Raw genomic sequence first — 22,841 nt, forward strand, 5'->3', positions numbered from 1 at the left:
CGCAACTGAATTTTTCAGTAGCAAAAATTAATAAATTTCATGGACGGTACAAGTGTGTTGCCTGAGAACCATTTGAGCTAAAACATTTTTCATTATTTCCACACCACTGTACGATATACAAATTTACGGCAAGGCATTTGGTACTGTATTGAATAGAGACGATAAATAGTTTTGTGTAAATCTCTGAAAGTTATGAAGCTGCGATAGCCGGTATCCTTAACCCATGTAGGAAAATCGCAGAGAAGCTAAATCTGGATGACCGGACGAGGTATGACCCGTCGTCTTCCCGAATACGAGTCCAGTGTCTCACCTTCCTCGGTGATACTTTAAGACACGACACTGTTGTTGGGCTCGAAGTGGGCGAGTTGCTCGGGCAAAGTCCCTCAGAGATGACCCCCTTTCGCTGTGGGTGGTGCAAGCGTAATAGGCGATCAGTGTCAGTCGCGCCGGACAGCGCGTCCTAGCGGCCCCACCGACGCCGCAACAACCTCTTCCACGCGCGGAAGCCTCAGGACTGCGCCGGCTTTTCTTACGCAACTAGGTGGGACGCGGATCAGCTGCTCCGACGCGACGCGCGCGCCTCTAGCGGCCAAGCTGGCAGGCGCCGGCCGGCGCCTCAGCGGTCCTGTCCCGTTCCTTGGCTCAGTGCGTTGTCAGACGCGGTTGCGATAGGGTGGTTATTGCTGCGCTCGCGATTCTCCCGGTCGCGGCCCGGCGCCGACATGGTGCGTAGCCTGGCTCAGTGGACCAAGACGCTCAGCTTCCCCGCGCGGCTGTCTCCCAACAAGCAAGCGACGACGACCACGCAGACACAGACGCCGCCCCCGCTGGACCTGCAAGTAAGTGTGGCGACATTTCTCGGCCGGCGCATCCGCTAACGGACACGCCTGAAGGAGCAACAGCACAGCACCGTGTGCTCTTTGTCTGCAACTAACATCTCGCTGGCAATTCGCCAGCCGTTAGTTCCTCTCTCACTGCGGTTCAACGCTCTCTCGAGAAAACCTACGCAAATGGGCAACCAGATATCTCCGATCCCTGCGGACCTGGTCGGCGCAGCGTACTTGCTAGGAATTTGCTTTCTGTTTCCAAGTTTACAGACCCTCCCTCAGCTTCAATTTCCTACACAGTAAGAATGTGCAGTTGCAGCTTACGTTAGCCTTCTTACGAATTGTTGTTGTGATACATTCAAATGCAACAATACTGGTGCTCACAAATAACACGTGCGGATTGTAGTTTCATTCTGAAGGGGTTAACCCAGTAAGAAGAGTCAGTCTGCAACAAAGACCTTTGGATATAACCGTTTCTTTTTTTAATTTCTGTTTGAAGTTCCATGTATACTTCCAAACTTCAGTTTCAGTTTTGTGACCTTTCTGCTCGTCATTACTGCAGATAACTTTCAGTTTGCACAAATAAATATTCAATGTTAGTAACACCATAACTTGTTCTATTTCCCATTCATACTGTCACATCATCATCATTGAGGGGATTATTTCCGCTATTACATTTTGAATTGTGTTGGTGTCATGCACATGCGGTGCTTTCTGAAGTCGCCAGTGACACGAAGAAAAGACTGTGAAGTTTACCCTCGACTGTTATAATGTTGACAGTTGTTTCGTATATTGTCATACATATCAATAACTGTAAACCTGATATCGCAATATTTCGACAACATTACAAAATGAGTAGTTGAAGGCTTTTTCTTCGGAAATTTCGTAACGTATTAATGTCCCAAATTTATTGCTGAACGTATCAACATTGCATTTATTCTGGTTTTTAAGAAATTGAAGTATGATTAAAAAGCGTTCTTGGTATCAATCTGCATTGTACAGAATTCTGTGGTAATATTTTCTTATGGAATGAACGCGTCCAGGATAGGTCACAACTGCCGTGTAAGAGCGCAAGTACTAGTATAGTATAGTTTTAGTATAACGTTTCGTTTGGTAACGATAAATGATTCTCAAAGTCTGAGAATGAACGAGTACAAAAATTATGGTCGTAATTTACAACTTCGCTTTTCAAGATACATTCGTTAGTAAACCAAAGTAGGACGTCTAACTACGAAGCTTTTCTAGTCTAAAGTATATTCAGTCAAAAACTGAGAACATTGTGCAGTAGATTTTTTATTAATGTAGTCGTGTGCTGAAATTTAAAACTGATATTTGCTTACAAGACACAGAAATGTTATGGAACCCCGAATTTTGCCGTTGCTTCTGATTCGTCGCGCGATGTGTCACACTTTAATGTTTTGTTGAAAGTTCCCACAGAAGAACAGCGCATGTTGATCTGGGTTTTACATCTTCAGAAGTAATCGCTACAGAGGAATTGGAAGTTTGAATTAAAAGGTGGCTGTAGGAAGCTAACGCTGTTTCCGCAAGAACCTCTTTTTCAATGAAAGATTAATTTGGAACCCCTATCACTTACGAATTTCTGGTCGGAGAATGCATAAATTATAACCGTGATGAGAATAACGAGGCTATTGTAATAATAGTGGTACTGGACTGAATCATTTTGCCGTGGCGTGAATTTCGTAGACGCAAAATGGGCTGAATCCTTGGTCTGCGCTCTGTGCGCCGGTGTCACCTGCACTGCGAGATGCAATCTCTACCACCCAGCAAGTTCTTGCGGTTACGAAACTGCTCCCCAGTAATGTAATACGGCGCGGTGGCCGTCGTATCCGATCACACCGGCCGCACAACCCAACTTCGGATGCCAGCGAGTGAGCGTAATTGTATCATGCAATTAATGTCAATTATGTCCATCTTACTCTAGACAGCTACGCCTACGGCCCTGACGAAACTATCAAGGCACGTCACGATCCAAAGCACGTGTTGGCTTTTGCAGTAAACGTTACCGATGTAAATCGCTAGAGATTAAACATAATCTACCCAGCAGCAAACTAGAAAGGATTGGTTGCACTGCGTCTGTTTTGTAATCATTTTGCAGCCAGTTGTGAGAAGTTTAAATACTCCTTTCCAAAAAGATACGAGACCAGAGTAATAAAAAATCGAGAAATGTTAAGAAGTTGGTTTTAATATTTCAGATGTTCTACATAGCCCCTCCCCTCGCTCCCCCCCCCCCCCCCAAGTCCACTCGAGTGCAAAACACAGATCGCCCATACAATCATTGTGAAGCTGTCAGAAAAGTCATTTGGGACGCTGTTTAGCTCGCACTTTGCTGTGGTTTGAATGTCGGTTGTGTCGTCAAAGGTTTGACCTTCATGTGTATTTCTTCACTGTGTCGTTTTGTGGTCAGTTCGTATTGATAACAGCAAGTCTCATTGCCCGTGATATCAAGTCGCAGCAAGCTTCGCTGTTTTCGTTTGAGGGTCAGGGTGTGGGCGTTGGATATTGACACTCGAGTGGCAATAGCCTCACAAGAAGTTGAAGTGTCGGTTTATGTTGGTTCAAATTGATCTAAGCACTATGGGACTTAACAACTGAGGTTATCAGTCCCCTAGACATAGAACTACTCAAATCTAACTAACCTAAGGACATCACACACATCCATGCCCGAGGCAGGATTCGAACCTGCGACCGTTGCAGCAGCGCGGGTCCAGGCTGAAGCTCCTATAACCAACCGCTCGGCCACAGAAGCCGGCGGTTTATGTTGTTGTTCAGTAGTGCGTCTTATTTCTGTATACCATTTTCCTGTGCTTGTCAGTAGCAAATGATGAGCCTAGAGGGCTTCAATCGAGTGCCTTTAGAATTTTGCAGTAATAGTGAATGTCCTGGCCTAGAGCCAATGTCAGCGGGCGGACTGTGTGTGAATCCGTAAATTCATGAGAAGTTGGACACAAGCTGTAGAACATACGTGGATTTCTAACAAGTCTCTAGATTCATGCTGTTGCAATGTGTAGTTTTATTTTGTTGAAACAGACTGCTAGAAACAGCAAAACATAATATTTTCGTGATTTTGTAATTGTTTTTTAAACGATTTGGTTTGAAACCCACCACATCATATATAGCTTGTGTGATACCGACTGTCTTTGAATACACAAAACGGTTTAGTTTCTCCATGATAATTTCTATTTTATTAAATATAATGTACCAGCCTCCTTGGCCAAGGACGCGCGAAGTGGGAATATCTTTGCTTCGCTGCTGCCACTCGAGTGGCAACATTCACTGCCTAAAGTGTGCGTGACCTAACTATGCAAACATTCTGAAGAATATCTTGAACATTTGATTTAGAGATGTAGCTCCGCTGCGATTTATGACCCAATAAAGTTGACACACTACGGCTGCACGTCTATTATTTAACATTGCCAGCTCACATCTGAATGATCGAATGCAAACCTGTTGTTTGTCGTTGTTTGTTAAAGCTGCCACCGTATTTACTGCTTTGACGTCGCTTATACGCTAGGAATAAGATCAGTTTCGCAACATTTTGGACGGACAGTGTATATTTTGAAAATTCCGCTTCGGGCACTACACAGTGTCTCTCTTTTGTCCGCGAGTGTTTCAGTGATCTTGCACCACCATCAGTCTGTTCCCCTTCATTCTGTTGCCAGCACATTTGGTTGTTCATGTCGCTTTCTGTCTACTCCGGAGCAGCACGTATTTTAACACAGCATGCCATCGGCAGTCTTGTTGCTGGTGGTCGTGGTTTCGACGTTGTCACATCTCCACAAACTCCACCGAAAAAACTCGCGCTCTTCCAGTGTTTACAATGGGTTGATTTGTTTGCTCAAGGCGAAATGATCAAAATAAATTTAATGTTCAAGTTGACACGTACCAGCCGGGTGCGGTGGCCGAGCGGTTCTAGGCGCTTCAGTCTGGAACCACGCAGCTGCTGCGGTCGCAGGTTCGAATCCTGCCTCGGGCATGGATGTGTATGATGTCCTTAGGTTAGTTAGGTTTAAGTAGTTCTAAGTTCTAGGGGACTGATGACGTCAGGTGTTAAGTCCCATAGTGCTCAGAGCCATTTGAACCGTTTGATACGTACAAAAAATATGGGCTTTTCGTGAAGAAAGTAACATTAAAATAAATATTCTTAAGACTACTTTTTGAGATGAGTACGTAGGCGCTGTGAATGATACGAGTGTGTAATCTTCGATACACCTGTCTTCCCTATGCAGCAGTAGCGTGATCAAGGGCCATGAAATTCTACTGCTGATCAAGACAATTCCGAGTGAGGTAGCAAGAGAATGTACCGTTCAACTCTGGTATAAAGCCCAACTTCCCGAAATGGAGATATCGTGCATAACCCAAAACCTGGATGCGTGAGTGAACGGCTCATTCCAAAGACGAGTCAAGTGTGTGAACTGGTGCGCCAGGTAGCTCGGTCTCGAGAAGTACGCAGGCGAAGCCGTGTGTGTTCGTGCAGTCCTCATCTTGTTACGACCCGTCACTGTGGTGTTAGAAGTGATCGTCGGTCTCGGGGCTTAGAGAAGAGCGGTGTGACGTCGCGCAGACGAGGTCTGCAGTCACCTCGAGGAAAGCCTGCGAGGATTACCCCGAGCGCTAAGTACCTGTCCCGCACCCACCCACGCCAGCTTTCCCGCTCCCATCTTTACGTAACGAGCGCTGTCTGTCGTCTGTCCCCTTCAGTTATTCCCGCCGGCAGTTGCTTGGTCTGACCTTTCAGGTTCCTTAGTGAAATGTGGTGTTTTTAGTGCCCAGAGCGATCAACGAAGTGCCTTAATGAAATATCAGGCGACGGACGTGGCTGAAAACTTCAAAAATTCTGCATTTACAAATTCAAATTATTGTGAAATTCTGACGCGCACTCCCTCATCGCGACTTACACTTTCATGTACATGTGCTTAAATTAAATGATGTTAATAACAGCCTTTTATGAAGTTTTTCAAAAATAGAGTAATATGAATTCATAATACTGAACTACAGGGTATTTCAAATATATTTGTCCGGTTTCGCCAGACTATATCTTCTACATGAGAGAAGTGAGAAACTTGGAGTTTATCTAAACTTACCCTTACGACCACGAAGTTTTTAACTTCAAAAGAACCATGTGTTGAGACAGTACTTTTGTCATCTGACAGATAATAAAAATGCATGATAATTTAACGTAGAAGCACATCTTTTCATTGACCACATGAAAACCTTTGACAATTTAGTGATCCAAGACATATATGAAGCCTCCAAAATTGCCATTAACGTAAAAGAAAATCTTGGAGCAACCACATATTTGGGCTTATGACAAGGATGTAGTTAGTCTCAGATACTTTTTAATATATTCATGCTATGTTGAGGCGATAGTTACAAGAACTAGATTCAGACTTCAGTTTTAAGCAACAAAATTATCTAATAACGAATTTTGCTCCTGACCAACTTCTTACAGCCGACAGTGAGGACACCTTTCAGAAAGACATCAGTAAATTAAAAATAATTGCCAAGAGCTGTAAATGTGAATCAACAATTCAACCAAATAAAGGCAATGATTTTTAAAGGCCAAGGTAGATCGTAAGCAAAACGACCAGAACACAAGAGTGAAAGAATTCAATTTCTTGAGAAATATCACCTCTTTCACAAACGACGAAGACGCACCGAAAAAATTTGAAATATTCAGTTATGTTAAAGGAACCTAATAGAAAACACCAAATAAAACAGTAAGGAAAGAAACTCTAATAAAAACCAACAAAACTATGGCAGTACCTTCTATACTTTAAGACAGTGAGACTTGGACAACGACAGCTTGAAATGAGCGAAGAATACAAGCTGCAGAAGTGAGGTTTTTAAGGAGATTAATACAATCGGACAAGAAGTTGCACTTAAAAGCATAAAAGAACAAATCAAGAAGCGGAAAAATAAATAGCGAGATCATGTCACAACAATGAATGCACATAGAATAACAAAAATAATAATGAATTTCTTAATGGACATATCACCCCAAGTTTCTACCTCAATTGAAGCAGAAGAAATAGTTTTGTGAAATCGGATAACACTCTTTCAGAAACGCCGTCTGTTGAATGAGAAAAATGAGGTTGAGTGAGCGAGGCATTCGGAACCCGGAGTAAAAGCTCATCACCGGTGATTTAAGCAAAGAGCTACCCACTATAACTCGCTTGTCAGTAAATCGCCAAAAGTGCTTCCCTATTGTTGTGGATGAGTAAGGAACTAAAGGAAGGGATACTAAGAAACATTGTGCCAGGGCTTAGCATATTCCTCCCTAATGCCACTAAGGACATCTCAGAATTTAATGTTCCTACCCCACGGATTAATTATCGCCAACAGTACACGTGCTTTCGCTTCAGAGATTTGCAATTTAACTTTTGGCGTTGGCAGAATGTCTGGTGGATCAGGAATTCGTCGCTACCACCTCTACTTCCATCGCCGGCGAAGTACTGTAGACGAAAATCGTTTCCAGCTTCAGTATACGAACAGCTGTCTTTAGACCTAGCACAGGCTTGCGTTAGTGACCTCGATTCCGGAGAGCTGATGATGAAATCAGGACTTAGATACATTCCTGGCGAACGCCGATGTCGCGAAAGCTGCGGCAGCGCTGGAATGCCACGGACGAAGGGTTAGTTGTGCGGTGATTAGTGACACGTTTCGCGCCTTACGAACGGGAAATCTATTAGAGAGGAACTTCCTGGCTGGAAGTGAAGTACCAGGAGTACTTATAAATTCTCTAAGAAGTTAACTATAGTCAAAGTCAGTGAAAGAGAGAAAAATCAGAGGCTAACAGTTTTCCAGGACAGAATCAGTCCCACAGCAAAATCATCCTGGAGAGAAGACAGAAGAAGATTGCAAAGTATGAGAAGGAAAAACAATTAGACAAAGATAAAAGGCAGAAGAACAGCAGCCGATCCGAATTCTAAAAGAAAGAGAAAGAGAAGTGGTTAATAACGCCCCATAGAAAGTCGACGTTTAGGGCTGTAAATAGTAGTAGCAAGAAGACTTTCTTCCATCTAGGAAACAAGTCCTTTCGAGGCAGCCAAGGCTAGAGGCTTTTAAATAACAGACTAGCACGAGCAAGGACACCTTTTGTAAACTCAAATTTCTACTGTCATCAGAAATCTTTCCGATAAGAGCGTTTCGGACACTCCTCTTCAGTGGTGAAAAACGTTTAATGGACGAATGATCTACGAAACGAAGAGCTGTTAGATACAGTATCAAGGAAAGAAATCCGAGGGAAATCTTTACAAGAAGGAAACCGTAGATATTAGTTGAATATGTGTTAAAATACTCAGGAACAGCTAATTTAGTGATAGAAGGGGCAATAGTAGGGAAAAGCTGAAGACGGTCCGAGTATCAGAGTTTAATAAGAAGCTTGGATGGTAGCAGCTATTCAGAAATAAAAGTATCAATGGTGCACGTCAAGACGTAAAGAACATCACCAAATAAATCTTAGAGACTGGTGGCAAACAGATTATACAATATATTACGCATGTCACCCCTGTAAGTCTTCACGTGTCTTTTTTCGGTGTTTCTGATTGTAATTAAACTCGATACATTTTTCGTTTGCACTAGGCGCCAGACGAAAAATAAAATGACTCCCGGAAAATATTAAGTGCAACACTGTGCTACATTAGTGGGGTGTTGGTGTTTGGTAGCTAGTTGGCATCGAGATCATATCTTTTGTCACAGTTCTTCAGGTTTTGCTACGTTTCTTCCTTCTGGCTGCATTCTTCTTAGCTTTGTTTACGCGCTACGTTCAACATTCTTAATAACATGTGCAACATGATGCAGCTTTTTACGTGCCCCTGCTCATTGTCCTTCTTCCTCACAGACACGTCTCATTTCGTGATTTTCCTATTACTTTCGCTACTTCTCGTTTTTAATGCGAATGAGTCATCTCATCAGACGTGAAAGTAATTTCTGGAGCAATCCAAAGGAGTTTTGAAGGGCTATTACGAAAGCTCCGTGAGGCTTTTTCCAGATGATGCTCTTGTTTATAGGAGAGACTTAACGCCAGAAAAATGTAGCGAAATGCGGGAAGACTTGCGGAGGATCTATGCTTGGTGCATGGGCTGGTAGTCTACTTTCGATGTGTAATGTAACTACATCTACATCATACTCCGCAAGCCAAATAACGATGTGTAGCGTTTGGTACTTCTGGTACCATTCACTGATCCCCCTACCTGTTCCATTGGCGAATGGCGCTTGGGAAGAATGATGGCCCGTAATCCTGTGTATTGGCTCTAATTTCTCGAATTTTCTCTTCGTGGTCATTACGCTCGTGATTAAGCTGGAAAGCTTTATTATTGAGTACAAGATCGAAGACCAGTCGACGTAAAAGCAATCTCAGGGAAATTATGTGTCAGATTTGGATTCATTGTAAGAATTCATAATTTCTCCCACAAAAATGGTAGCGTATAAAACTTCTGTTTGACCTTTTCTTTTGATCTTGTCAGTCTTGGCACCTTAACAGTTGGCAACAACAGAACAGTTATTACTTCCTCGCCCTTGCATCTCACTAAATTACGATCACGAAGAAATGATAGTAGCTCATTTGGAGGTTTGGGGGGGAAGATATAGCCGAAACACCCTCCACCACATCCCATAAAGTGCTGTGTATGTACGCACTTCATTTTGAAAGTTCTCTATGATAGAGTATATGAATACGTTCCAGTCTCCTGTTATCATTTTTCTCAGTTATACGGATCGTATCAGAAACATATTTTGGATCGTATCAGAAATATGTTTATTTTTGTTAATCCATAAGGTCTTGCGCAAGCGGATCCCAGATTTACGTACTGAATCAAAAATAATAACGTTCATCTGACGCTGACATATATTTTTACTGGTGGAACTACTGTAATGAAGTGAAGTGATCGTATGGCATTGTTGGGCGGGAGGCCCCATGCAGGGAAGTTCGGCCGCCGTATTGCAAGTCCTATTTAGTTGACGCCACTTTGGCGATTTGCGAGTCAATGATGATGAAATGGTGATGAATAACACACGACACCCAGTCATCACGAGGCAGAGAAAATCCCTGACCCAGCCGAGAATCGAACCCGGGTCCCCGTGCCTGGGAAGCGAGACCGCTACCGCAAGACCATGAGCTGCGGACTGGAATTACTATAATTTACATCGTATTACTACATTTAACTAAACTGGAGGAAGCATCTGGTCAGTTTTAACTTGTGAATGAAGCAACGAACCAGCTGAGTTGAGCGGGGCCAAAGAGGAGGTTAGAATCAGAGTCAAATTGGGTGATGTTTTCGTGATCAAGTGGCTTGCAAAGACATCAGAAACTAGGCGTTGAAAAAGAAAAGACGGAAGCACTCGAGAAAGAACTATACTGGAATGCGCAGGGAATGTTTCAAGATAACAGGGGGTCAGTTTTACTGTTACGACCGGGTAAAAGGTTTTAATCACAGACATTCAGTTTTTACGTTTGGCCTTCGACGGCTACTGCACTTAACCTGGGGCTGAGGGTTTGTTACATGGCATTTATTTCCCGTTTAAGAACCACTGTCCTTTGTTGCAGCAAATGTCATGCGTCATCTTCGAAAGCAGATAACAGTAACACTCTGTTAGACAGCGGCTTAGGCAGAGGAGCGGAGAACGTAATTGTGTTCTGAACTCTGACGAGGATAACATAACCCCCTCCATCTCTCTCGCTCTCTCTCTCGCTCTCTCTCTTTCTGCGCAGAGACCCCACCTTGCAGTACATTCGTCACGACTGCGTTGTCTCATTTTCCGGTTGAGGAGTTCTATTGTAGTTGACCTATACTACAACAGGGCTTAACATGCGAAGGCTGGGGTTCAACGTTCTGTCGCGACATCGGGGTCAGTAGCAGTCGCGGATCCAGGTTTCAAATAGGGGGACTGTGAGTTTTTTTTTATTGGTGTACAGTACGAAGGCTACTTGCACTGTAGAATAATTACGTCCACATCTATGCCCCACGCTCATTGCGAATGTGGGGTCGGGCTGCACTGTAGTGTTTTGTTTCCTGTAACTGAGTGCTAAGTTATTGCGGCGCGGCTATTTCACTGTGTACCAGGACCGCAGGCATTCTCCTGCAAATAAACAGAAAAATTATTACGTGATTGTATTTTCTTGAGGCGATAGTTTAAACTCTACAGGGTGAGTCACGAGATTTTCCCTGGTAATGTGATCAGATCCATAATTAACGAGCTACAACAGAGTTCCGAAACATGCCACTGTGTAGAGAGCGCTACACTTGTGTTCACAGGACACACAATCAATTCCAACCGATTTCTCATACACAAACAGCAATTGACCGGCGTTGCCTGGTGAAACGTTGTTGTGATGCCTCGTGTAAAGAGGAGAAATGCGTACCATCCCGTTTCCGACTTTGATAAAGGTCGGATTGTAGATTATCGCGGTTGCAGTTTATCGTATGGCGACATTGCTGCTCGCGTTGGTCGAGATCCAATGACTGTTAGCAGAATATGGAATCGGTGGGTTCAGGAGGGTAATACGGAACGCCGTGCTGGATCCCAACGGCCTCGTATCACTACCAGTCGAGATGACAGGCATCTTATCCGCTTGGCTGTAACGAATCTCGATCCCTGAGTCAACAGATGGGGACGTTTGATCGTTGCATTGTCTTTCTGGTAAAGCCGGCCGAAGTGGCCGTGCGGTTCTAGGCGCTGCAGTCTGGAACCGCGAGACCGCTGCGGTCGCAGGTTCGAATCCTGCCTCGGGCATGGATGTGTGTGCTGTCCTTAGGTTAGTTAGGTTTAAGTAGTTCTAAGTTCTAGGGGACTAATGACCTGAGAAGTTGAGTCCCATAGTGCTCAGAGCCATTTGAACCATTTTTTTCTGGTAAATGCCATCGTACCGAGGAAATGTAACTGCATGTAGTGATGGATAGGTCCCCAGGCACACATGTGCATTCCAGAATGACGAGATGATCCTGAGAAAGCGATCCGGCCTGGATCCTTTCGATGATTTTTGCAAGCGTGTTTGCTTTCATACGTTTCACGCCAACAGCCATCTGTTAGATGGAGCATGAAACGTGTAATCATAGACAGTGATCTTTTGACTTCTTATTGGTACTGCCTGGGAGGAAGTGCATTTTTGGGCAGGGATTATGGTTCCCGATTTGATTCCTCCTCCTCCCCTGGCCTCGCGTGAGGTCGATGTGATTGCTGAATGTGAGGCGTTGTGGGTCTGTTAGTCCGCTTCTAGCATGTGCATCCTTCGGAAGACAAGTGTGGCCGCCCTTACACCCGGTCGGTTAATTATTTCTGTCCCATGACATTTTGATGGCTTGACATGGTATTAACGTTGTTAGTTATTGTATTTGTTGTATTTTACTGATTGTTTTTGGCCACTGTTCAAAAGGGTTAAGTTTGCCTTTCATTGGTGGGTTTTTTAAAATTACGTGGCTTTAAAATTGTTAGTTATTGTAAAGGCTGAATGACTGTATCTTTACTTTGATTGTTTTAATGTACTTGGCATCCTTTGAAAATGCTAGTTCTGCCTCCCTGTTAGCGAGCCCTTGTAATTTAATATCTTGTTGTGCCAAAATTTAAAAGAAGTTGCTCCCTACATGTTCGGTAGCTAAATTGTACGCAAATTGGTGTTTTGTTTCATAACTTGGAAAGTTTTAGTTTTGTTATTAAATGCTTTATCAAAGTCTGTTTTAAGTAAAATGGCTTGGCCGCTAACTGTAAAGTAAATTGTTTTGAAAAGGCACTCATGCCTGCTAGCTTTTTTGGATCTGTTCCTGGTCAAATGCTAGAGAAATTACCTTTTAATGGTTGAAGTAATCAATAAAGAAATTGTAAATTGCAACTCGACAGTAACCAACTAATTTTGGCCCCGTTTCCCAACTGGGGGTTTCCCTTGATTAATCGTGATTCCCGTCCCAACACTGGTAAGGAGTTATTATGGTAGGACGCTGCATTCCTCCATCAGCGCGGGTAACTGTAGGACATGCTGCCATACGCATTGTCCCCACTCAGTGGACGTCCAGCTACGGTAGAGACGTGCAAATTCCAGCCTTCGTCGCCGATGAACAGCAGTTAGCATGGGTGCATGAGCCAGGCGCCTGAGGCGGAGAGCCGGCCGTTGTGGCGGAGCGGTTCTAGGCGCTTCAGTCCGGAACCGCGCGACCGCTACGGTCGCAGGTTCGAATCCTGTGATGTCCTTAGGTTAGTTAGGTTTAAGTAATTCTAAGTTCTAGGGGACTGATGACCTTAGATGTTAAGTGCCATAGTGCTCAGAGTCATTTGAACCATTTGAGGCGGAGGCCCAGGCGCAGCAACGTTCCCTGAACGATTGTTGAGGAGACAGTGTTTGTAGCCCCTTGATTCATCTGAGCCGTCAGATGGTCAACAGCTGCACGTCTATTCTCCCGTATACATCTGCAGCCGACGTTCACCGCTGTCATCTACGTCCTGTGGGGCACTACAGTTACCTCGGCGCCAGTTTTGGAAAGTGCACGGTATACTTCAACCACGGCGGCAAGTGATGAGTTTACAAACCTAACCGCTTCGGAAATTCTTCTACCCTTGGCCCGAAATCCAATGATCGTGCCCTACTGGACACAGTGCGGTGTGTCGTGTCAGTTTTTTATCTGCATAGAAAAAAAATGTGTGTGAAATCTTATGGGACTTAACTGCTAAGGTTATCAGTCCCTAAGCTTACACACTACTTAACCTAAACTATCCTAAGGACATACACACACACCTCTGCCCGAGGGAGGACTCGAACCTCCGCCGGGAGCAGTCGCACAGGTCATGACGGCAGCGCCTGAGACCGCTCGGCTAATCCTGCGCGGCTGTCTGCAGAGGACAGTTCAGGTGGTGACGATCGTGTGAAATGCTATAAAAAAATTTCGTGTATTTCCATTTGGTAGATCCATGGATTAGGTACTCAGCTGTGTTAGCCACTTTGTAGGGTAAGATAAGCCATCGAACGGCTACAATTTTCCTTTGAACTTCGTTCGAAGAGCAGGTATTTTTCACGGTTATCTCTATAATGCGTTGGGAATACGTTTCTTAATATTTCTAATGAGTTCAAAATGTAAAAATATATCATGATATGCCGTTACTGAAACATATCTGCCGTAGTGTATCATTCACACGTTTATCTTACGATACAAGGAAAATGTTGTTGAAGCAGGAAAAAAGAAAATCTGCACGTGTATGTTTTATTTTTCGCCATTGAGAAACAACTTTTTCTTTCATTATAGAGACTCAGTGGAAATATCAGAAGGTTCAGATGGCTCTGACAAGGGGAAGGCCTCAGACACGGCCAACCGATCCGGCTCAAATTTGGCAGGTCGCTTGTGTACAACCTAAAACGAAGGACTCTAAGATATTTTGGGTCAACACCCCCGCAATTTTGAGAAAATCACCCCTAAAGGTTATGACGAGCAATCGACTCAAAATTGGAGGGATTAATAGATAATTGTAAGTAGAGCATTTTTCATCATCAGGCATGGGGTCCGCAAACGCAAACTTTTCCAGAAATCGAGGAAAGAAACTTTTACAACTGCCGCTTCTGTACCCACATGGTAAACTCTTATCGCCGACAGCGCCGAAAGCGCAATGGCAAAGGTAACTGGCTGGGAATCGGAAAACCCGGGTTCGAGTCTATTAACCCCCTATCCTTATCAATTGGGATATGGAAAAATACAAACGAAAAGAAGAATATCCGCTAGGTTTCTTCGAGATTCGAACCCGGATTCTCCGATTCCCAGCCAGTTACCATGGCCGTCGCGCTATCGGTGCTGTGGACGTAAAGCTTTTACCATGTGGGTACAGAAGTGGCAGTTGTAAAAGTTTCTTACCTCGCCTTCTGGAAAAGTTTGCGTTTTCGGACCCAATACCTGATGATGAAAAATACTCTATTTACAATTATCTATCGATCCCTCCAATTTTGAGTCGATTGCTCGTCATAACTTTTAGGGGTGATTTTCTCAAAAACGCGGAGGTGTTTTAGGTTGTACACAAGCGACCTGCCAAATTTGAGCCGGATCGGTTGGCCGTGTCTGAGGCCTTCCCCTTGTGAGCACTATGGGACTTAACATCTGAGGTCGTCAGTCCCCTAACCTAAGGACATCACACACACCCATGCCCGAGCAGGATTCGCACCTGCGGCCGTAGCACCAACGCAGTTCCGGACTGAAGCGCCTAGAACCTCTCGGTCACAACGGCCGGCTGGAAATATCAATTTTCGAAACTCGTCTGTGATTAAAGATGAAAGAAAAATTGTAGTTGTTCGGAGACTCCTCTCCTCTCCTCCTCCAAATTCTACAACAGTTCCCATTATTGTATTTGGGTTTAAGGTTTGGTACATACCCATAGGAAAAGAGTTAAAGATGACGGAAGAGCAGCAGTTAAGTTACTCCCATACGTCACTGGGAATAGCAGGAAGACATTGCTTCCCGTCAGAGCATCCTGGAGTCCCGGAACGGTAGTGGAAGTTTCACAGTGAATAGTGTAACACGGGATATGAGGTCAGTCAGGGAAGTACAAATATTGTGGCTGTCTATTGCCAGTATGCAGTGTGCGGCAAACGCGTCACCTATTGTGCAGTGGACAACACAGCCTTTTTTTCCGATCCGATTTTCGTCTACTTAATACTTCGGAAGTCGGAACTTGGTAACACAAAAGAATGGCTCTGAGCACTATGCGACTTAACTGCTGAGGTCATCAGTCGCCTAGAACTTAGAACTAATTAAACCTAACCAACCTAAGGACATCACACACATCCATGCCCGAGGCAGGATTCGAACCTGCGGCCGTAGCGGTCGCTCGGTTCCAGACTGTAGCGCCTAGAACCGCACGGCCACTCCGGCCGGCCTTGGTAACACAGTTTTACTCCCGTTTGTCTTTGAAGCTCTCAGAATGTTTTCATTGCTTAATGAACAGATCTTTTGTGTTCGCACTAGTTACCTTAATAAATAGTCAAAGAACGATGTGTTACAAATACGTGACTTTAGAACATGTTCATTTAGGCGAGCGAAAGGAACATTGTGACAAAAGAGCCCAGCGGCATTCACCTCAGCTGCCCTTTGCCTCGCATTCCAATCTTTTATGGCTCGAGAGGTTCCTTTGGCCGCTGTCGGGGAGTAGGGTGGCATTCCAGTCCGCTTCTTAGAGGCGTCGGGGTTGTAAAATCTGACAGAAAAGGGAACTCCACGTTACAGTCGTAGGACTGTAATCATGTCTCGTACACCTGTTAACGCACAAATCCAGCACTACAGACAAAAGAGTTAACTTAGACCGACAATTGTACAGAAACACCTTCCGAAACATTACACCCTGATGAATCTACGAGTAGTAGCTTATCGAATGCACTCTTTTCCTTTTTAATGTACATTCAGTCCGTGTGGGCGTGTAGTTTGTTAACGCGAAATACGTTCCATAGAGTCTCCATTCATGAAATCTATAGAGCCTCCATTCATGAAATGTTAGTCGGTACGATCCCAAACAGGCACTTTCCCACTGTCAGAGCGGCTCAAAGGCATAATTTAGTTTCGTTTGGTTTAAGTACTGGCACGTTCCGTGGATCGTAATTGCGATCTGTCGATATGAGGCGATTATACAAGTAACTCCCCAAACCTCCAACTCTTTAAAGAATCAAATTCCCATGTATAAAACATCTCCACGGAAAGCTAGTTTTTCACGCATCTGAATGTTTATGACGTCGAGTACCCAGAACTATCTGTCGTACAATGATATTATTTTGCAGGTAAGTCTGTGGTATTATCTGGGTACCGTCTGCAAAACGGGTTGCGAAGAGAGTTCGTAGTAAAGAAACGACATGCCTGAAGATGTTTTACTGCATGAACAGGGGAAATATAACAAGCGACATAGTTTCTTGCTTTCATCATTTTGTAGGGGTGTCAGTGATAACAAGTTCCCTGAAGATGTGAAAATATGTGTAAATTTTGTTGGAAGTCGCTAAGTGCTCTCATTCTTAAACACAGGGTTAACATTGAGCAATCTGTCCGCAGTGAATTGCTCTTAATTTTGATATCTATGAAATCCACTACATCACTGAGCAGGTTGTCAGAGATTATTATTGCTGTAGGCCTCATTCCTTTCTGCGCCACACTGAGGCAGAGTTATGGATGGAGAAAGCCATTTCTCCTTCTATCTGTGCATTAGACTCTTTAGTGACGTGTTACCACAAAATATACCTGAAGATGTTACTGAACGAAAAGTATGCCAAGTTTATCACATTTTCTTCGCCAAAAACTGAGGTTATCTGTAACGCAGAAGGGTTGCAAAGCATAGGCGTTTAAGATCTGTAACAGTAGATTGACAGTTCTGGTTCTTATCTATATAAACGCCTACTAATTTGGAATAGACTGCTTCATTTGTTAATTTACTGACATACATTATTTCAAATGGTGTCATCAGACCTTAGTGCAATACGAAATTGCATGTATTCATAACACTAGTATCGTCAATAAAGAAAACTATTTCAATTTTAATCTGTGATAGACGACCATTTATATTTAACAAGGACAAGGGCGTATGCAATATCGTTACCTGTGGTGATTACTCGCCGTTCTCAAGTGCCGTAAAATAACAGGATTTTCGATGGCAACCCGGGGAACCTTTGACAACCAATCAGTCAACATCACATGTACAGTTTGAGCCAGATATAATTTACAAACGTGAACAATCGTCTGATGATGCACCTGTCTGTTTGAAACGTGTACGCGTGCATTTTATTCTTAATAAATAGGATTATCAACAGTGGGTTGTTGCTGTTTTTAGTTTTGTTGTAAGGATTAATCCATGTACTTAAAATACGTTTCGCACAATGAATCATGCTGAACATTATCTAGTACGTACGTAAGATAGTGATAAATCATTACAAGCTAAAATTCCCCCATGAACGAACCAAATCAGCCACAAAATCATTGTTTTTATGTCATGACGTGCACACAGATTAAATCATATAGAGAAAAGTGACTAGCCTTAAAACTGTGTCGGTGCTTATAATTGGCATATTTTGGAAATATTTATACTGAGTATCCCAATAATTGGTCAAATCCAACATTCTACGATGTCCCACTTCTTCGTGTTTTCGTTGGAACTCACTATGTCTTTTATTAGTCTGTTGGGCGATTTGCTTACGGTACACTAATTTTTATTTCCAGGGGGTAATCCCTCGAAATCTGCACCTACTGGAACGTTGGGAAATTTGTGATTTCTTAGTTGGACCTTGGTTTTGCTTACATTGCGCTACGTCACGTCCTGTTGAGAAGTACAGAAAACTATCCCTGCACTTCAATCATGTTGGTAAGGAGATGTAATACACTTAAGGGATGATCTGATGAAATGGAAGCCTTGAGCCTAACGTTGTTCGTAACAGTTTGTCAGAGAGCTAATCGTGCAAGGGAGTTTAGTTTTTTCGCTTTATTCGTCTGGGGTAATGATTTGTTAATAAGAAGAAGACCAAGCTGAGCTTGGTTCGAACTCTTCGTTAAACCGTGCATCTCCCTACAACAATGTGGATATCACTTCAGCTGTCTGAGGAGCTTTTGGCGCGGGGGAGGACATCGACAACGTTACTTTGTGCTGTCCACTGCGATGTCATGAGATAACCGATTCACTACACAGCGTTCAGTGCTTCGTGGACAATTTCGCAGTACCAGAATAGGGATTTACAACGAATAATGTTTTAAAATCTTCATGGCTACAAATCAGCAACTATATAAATCCGAAAAGGTTGAAAAAATCAGCCAACCAGTTGCAACTGGTCGGCTAATTTTTTCAATCTCTTCAATAATGTTATTTATATAGGAAACAAAAAAAATTCGGAGCAGGTATTAAAATCCGTGGAGAAGAAATAAAAACTAAGAGGTTCGCCGATGACATTGTAATTCTGTCACAGAGTAGTATATATATATATATATATATATATATATATATATATATATATATATATATATATATGTGTGTGTGTGTGTGTGTGTGGATTGCAAGTCATAGGTTTCTGTGTGCGTAAGCATTACTTTTTTATCGACCGAACGCTGTATGTATTGCAGGGCGCTAGTCGATGAAACCTCTTCAGTTATGATTGCACAGTGGTTTCGATCCACGTCTATGCTTAATAAGTTATGAAGTTTGTGGCAGAGGGTACTTTTATCGTACTATACGTTAAGGTTTCTTTCCGCATGTTCACGGACGGAGCGTCTCTCTGTGTGAGCTGTTATTCGCCTATCCGCGTCTGCTTGAACTCGATGTCATAGTAATTGGAGAGTGTGTTGTTAGTGGAGAGCAAAGTTCTCCACGTTTGTCAGTAGCAGTGGGATCCCCGTGGCGCATCTGCGCTGACCGCCGCGTGGAATGCGTCCTTTGTTGCGTACGCTGCCCCAGTAGGATGTCCCTCGGGTAGCTGCTATTCAGGGCCTCTGCGGGAGACGGCCGGTGCTTCCAAAGCTCTGCAGGCCTAGCTGTGCGGCACGTACTTTACGTGCTGGAGTGTAAGTTGCGCTGCGCAAGTCGAGTACGAGAGATATTACCTTTCTAGGTTTAATACCATTTACCGTCCTATAGTTAACGCTAAGCTCTATTGAAAGCAAAATGTAAGTTATGCAGGGTGTTCTGGTTGAACATATGATACTATAAAATGTAATAACTTGACGTAATTGAGATATTTATTCACGGTATGCTTCCACAACTATAGTAGCTCAAAATGTTTTTTATACACCACGTACACCTCGACGTGCGCACCATTAGTGGCGCGAAAGACATTTAATCTGTATTCCACCTCACTCCAAGTGTTCTGCAGCGAATGCATGCACTACGCCTGGAATGCTGCAGAGAATGCCGGACATTTGCCGCGCCGGACATTTGCCACACTTGCCCCTTCGCCAGGTAGCGATCCCTCAGGTAAGGCACGCCCTTCCTTGTAGTACTTCAGCCCGCTTTCAAACCGCCGTCTCCACATCTTACTCGATACAACCAGTACGTAAGGGATCTTCTTCTTCGACATCTTGGCCAAATGCAGAGCTTCTTTTCCGAAATCGAAATATTTATAACTTTTGGGAAACGAAAGCAATACCGACGATTATGTCAGTATGTAATTAGTTCTGCCAAGTATAAATATAGATCCCTCTGTCTGTACGGTAGCTTCCTTTCACGTTTACTGATTGCGATAGAAACAGTCCATCGCCATGGGAGAAACAAGAAAGGAACGATGTAAAGAGAATGCGAATGTACGCTCAGCATTTCTTTTTGATCACTGCATTTGTGCCTACTTTAATTAGTACAACTGCATGCCCAAAAGACAACAAGGAAAGAAGAAATTGGTATGCGAATGTTTGAAAAGAAGAAGACATACTCCGTATTAATTTACTCTCTAAAATGCGATATACCTTGCGGCGAAACTTAAGTTAATAAAGTGTAGCGGGACAATGTTCAAAACATGACTGAAAATACGTTCACTAAATAGAGGTAAGAGCATCTATGATTGACATGTCATCTAAAGTCGACATACAATTTTAAAATGTTAGAAATAAGGAAATCAAGTAATACAGATTGCTATGCTTGTAACGTACGTTGTTGCTCTACACTGTTTAGCTCTGGTATTTACAGGGTCACAGAGAAAGCATCCTTGGTTTTGGAGGGAAAAGCCGTAATTGTAGTGATCTGCACTACAACAGAAACAAAAAGCACAACTTAAGGAAAAATAATGTAATGTGTGTTCCAGTTCACAAGTGACATTGAAGCAGATAGTTCCTGTGACTTAGTATGGGCAGAGGCTATATTCGACAACTGGAATAAATTAATAACTGGCCCCTTTTACCGACCCCCGGTCTCACATGAAACAGTTGCTGAACAGAAAGAAAACTTGAGTCCCATCACAAATAGGTACCCTACTCGTACAATTATAGTTGGCAGTGAATTCATTTTACCTTCCGTATGTTGACAAAATTACATTTTCAGACCCTATTGTAGATAGAAAACAACTTCGGTATTGTTCTAAATGCTTTTTTAAAAATTATTTTGAGCAATTAGTTCAAAAAATGGTTCAAATGGCTCTGAGCACTATGGGACTCAACTGCTGTGGTCATAAGTCCCCTAGAACTTAGAACTACTTAAACCGAACTAACCTAAGGACATCACACACATCCATGCCCGAGGCAGGATTCGAACCTGCGACCGTAGCGGTCGCGCGGTTCCAGACTGTAGCGCCTTTAACCGCTCGGCCACCCCGGCCGGCTAAGTTCTAGGGGACTGATGACCTCAGATGTTGAGTCCCATAGTGCTCAGAGCCACTTGAACCATCTGAACATTGTTATTTTTGTTTTTAAATTCTAATTTGTACTCATGTTTAATTCATTTCATTCAGTACATAAATATATAGGGAGTCTGGGTTAAACATATCATAGTATAAAATGTAATAACTTGAGACGTATTTATGATATTTATTGGCGGTTTGCTTCTACAAGTATGGCAACTAAATATGTTTTTTTTTGTGTGTGATTTCGGCAGTTGGTACCTCATGCGCATGAGGATAACTCCGTTATTCACGTAAACGCGCCTCAGTAGCCTTGTGGTCTCCACAGCAAGTGTTCCCCTAGAACTTAGCCGGCCGGGGTGGCCGAGCGGTTCTAGGCGCTACAGTCTGGAAACGAGTGACCGCTACGGTCGCAGGTTCGAATCCTGCCTCGGGCATGGATGTGTGTGATGTCCTTAGGTTAGTTAGGTGTAAGTAGTTCTAAGTTCTAGGGGACTGATGACCTTAGAAGTTAAGTCCCACAGTGCTCAGAGCCATTTGAACCATTTAGCCCTAGAACACCCAACTAACCTAAGGACATTACACACATCCATGCCCGAGGCAGGATTCGAACCTGTGACCGTAGCAGTCACGCGGTTCCGGACTGAAGTGCCTAGAACCGCACGGCCACCGCGGCTGGCAAATAACAATGTACTTGGGATGATAAGCATCAAAACATTCAACACGCAGTCCCACATGACATTTCATGCATGGGGTACGTGCTGACATCAAACGATTTATTCCAACATATCGTCTTCTTTTGAATTCTTGTATTCTCAGAATCAGGCGTCCATTCCATTAAACCAGAGCTCATCTGCCACAGTTCTGGAGTGCGGTGTTCGTCCGTGTACTCTCAGTGGCGTCGCATTCCTTCTTAAGTACACCTGCAAAATTCTCTTTGAGAATTTATGTGAGATATTTCCGTTTTTGAGGTAGATTATAAAGACCTTATGTGCAGTGATATACAGTAACCAGTGAAAAAGAACCTAGTGCCATTTCCTGTTATGGATATCTGTACTGTACCGATTCACATGAGTTGCTGCATTCGCAACAGTTGTATTTGATGCTGCAAAAGGAGGTGTTATGCCATTTACGCAGCAACAGACCATTTTTCTTTTTTATCGCAGAATGAACATGACATGTTTCATCTTTCTTCTCATCTTTGCTTCTTTGGAAGGGAACAGGTTTGGGGATACGATTTTCTCTCGCAGTCCCAGCGCTACCCAACCCCGCCCCTCTAAAAAACTTGTTCTCTACAAAAAATTAAGAAACTGAAACAGATAAACAAGCTGTCAAAATATAAGTAAAAATCCAGAATGAGATTTTCACTCTGCAGCGGAGTGTGCGCTGATATGAAACTTCCTGGCAGATTAAAACTTGCCCGCGAAAGGCAAAGGTCCCGAGTTCGAGTCTCGGTCGGGCACACAGTTTTAATCTGCCAGGAAGTTTCATAAGTAAAAATGATTAAAGTGGTCTCATTAATGCTTGTAAAGCTGAAAACCTAAGACGTGTACATGCGACACAGAGTATGGCATAAAATTAAATGAATGACATTTGAGTGTTTGGCCATTTAGAAACTATTTACAGTTTTTGAACCTTTGTGATAAAATACTTGAATTGTTGTATTCACTCTAAACGAAGTTATGATGATATTTTGGCTTCAGAAAAAATTGATTAAATTCAGTTGCCAGTAGTTCCCAGTAGTGGAC

General features: G+C 43.3%; 1 protein-coding gene across 1 annotated transcript in view; it reads left to right on the top strand.

Moving 5' to 3' along the window:
- Positions 1–657: 657 nt before the first annotated feature.
- The window catches only part of LOC124621837 (TNF receptor-associated factor 4), a 122,404-nt gene continuing 100,220 nt past the window's right edge, over positions 658–22,841 (top strand). Inside the window, exon 1 of the mRNA XM_047147283.1 lies at positions 658–839. Coding sequence (XP_047003239.1) covers positions 723–839 — 117 coding nt within the window. The 5' untranslated portion in view covers positions 658–722. The remainder of the gene's footprint in view (positions 840–22,841) is intronic.

The sequence above is a fragment of the Schistocerca americana genome, chromosome 1 (assembly GCF_021461395.2).
Source record: "Schistocerca americana isolate TAMUIC-IGC-003095 chromosome 1, iqSchAmer2.1, whole genome shotgun sequence".
NCBI classification, from domain to species: Eukaryota; Metazoa; Arthropoda; class Insecta; order Orthoptera; family Acrididae; genus Schistocerca; species Schistocerca americana.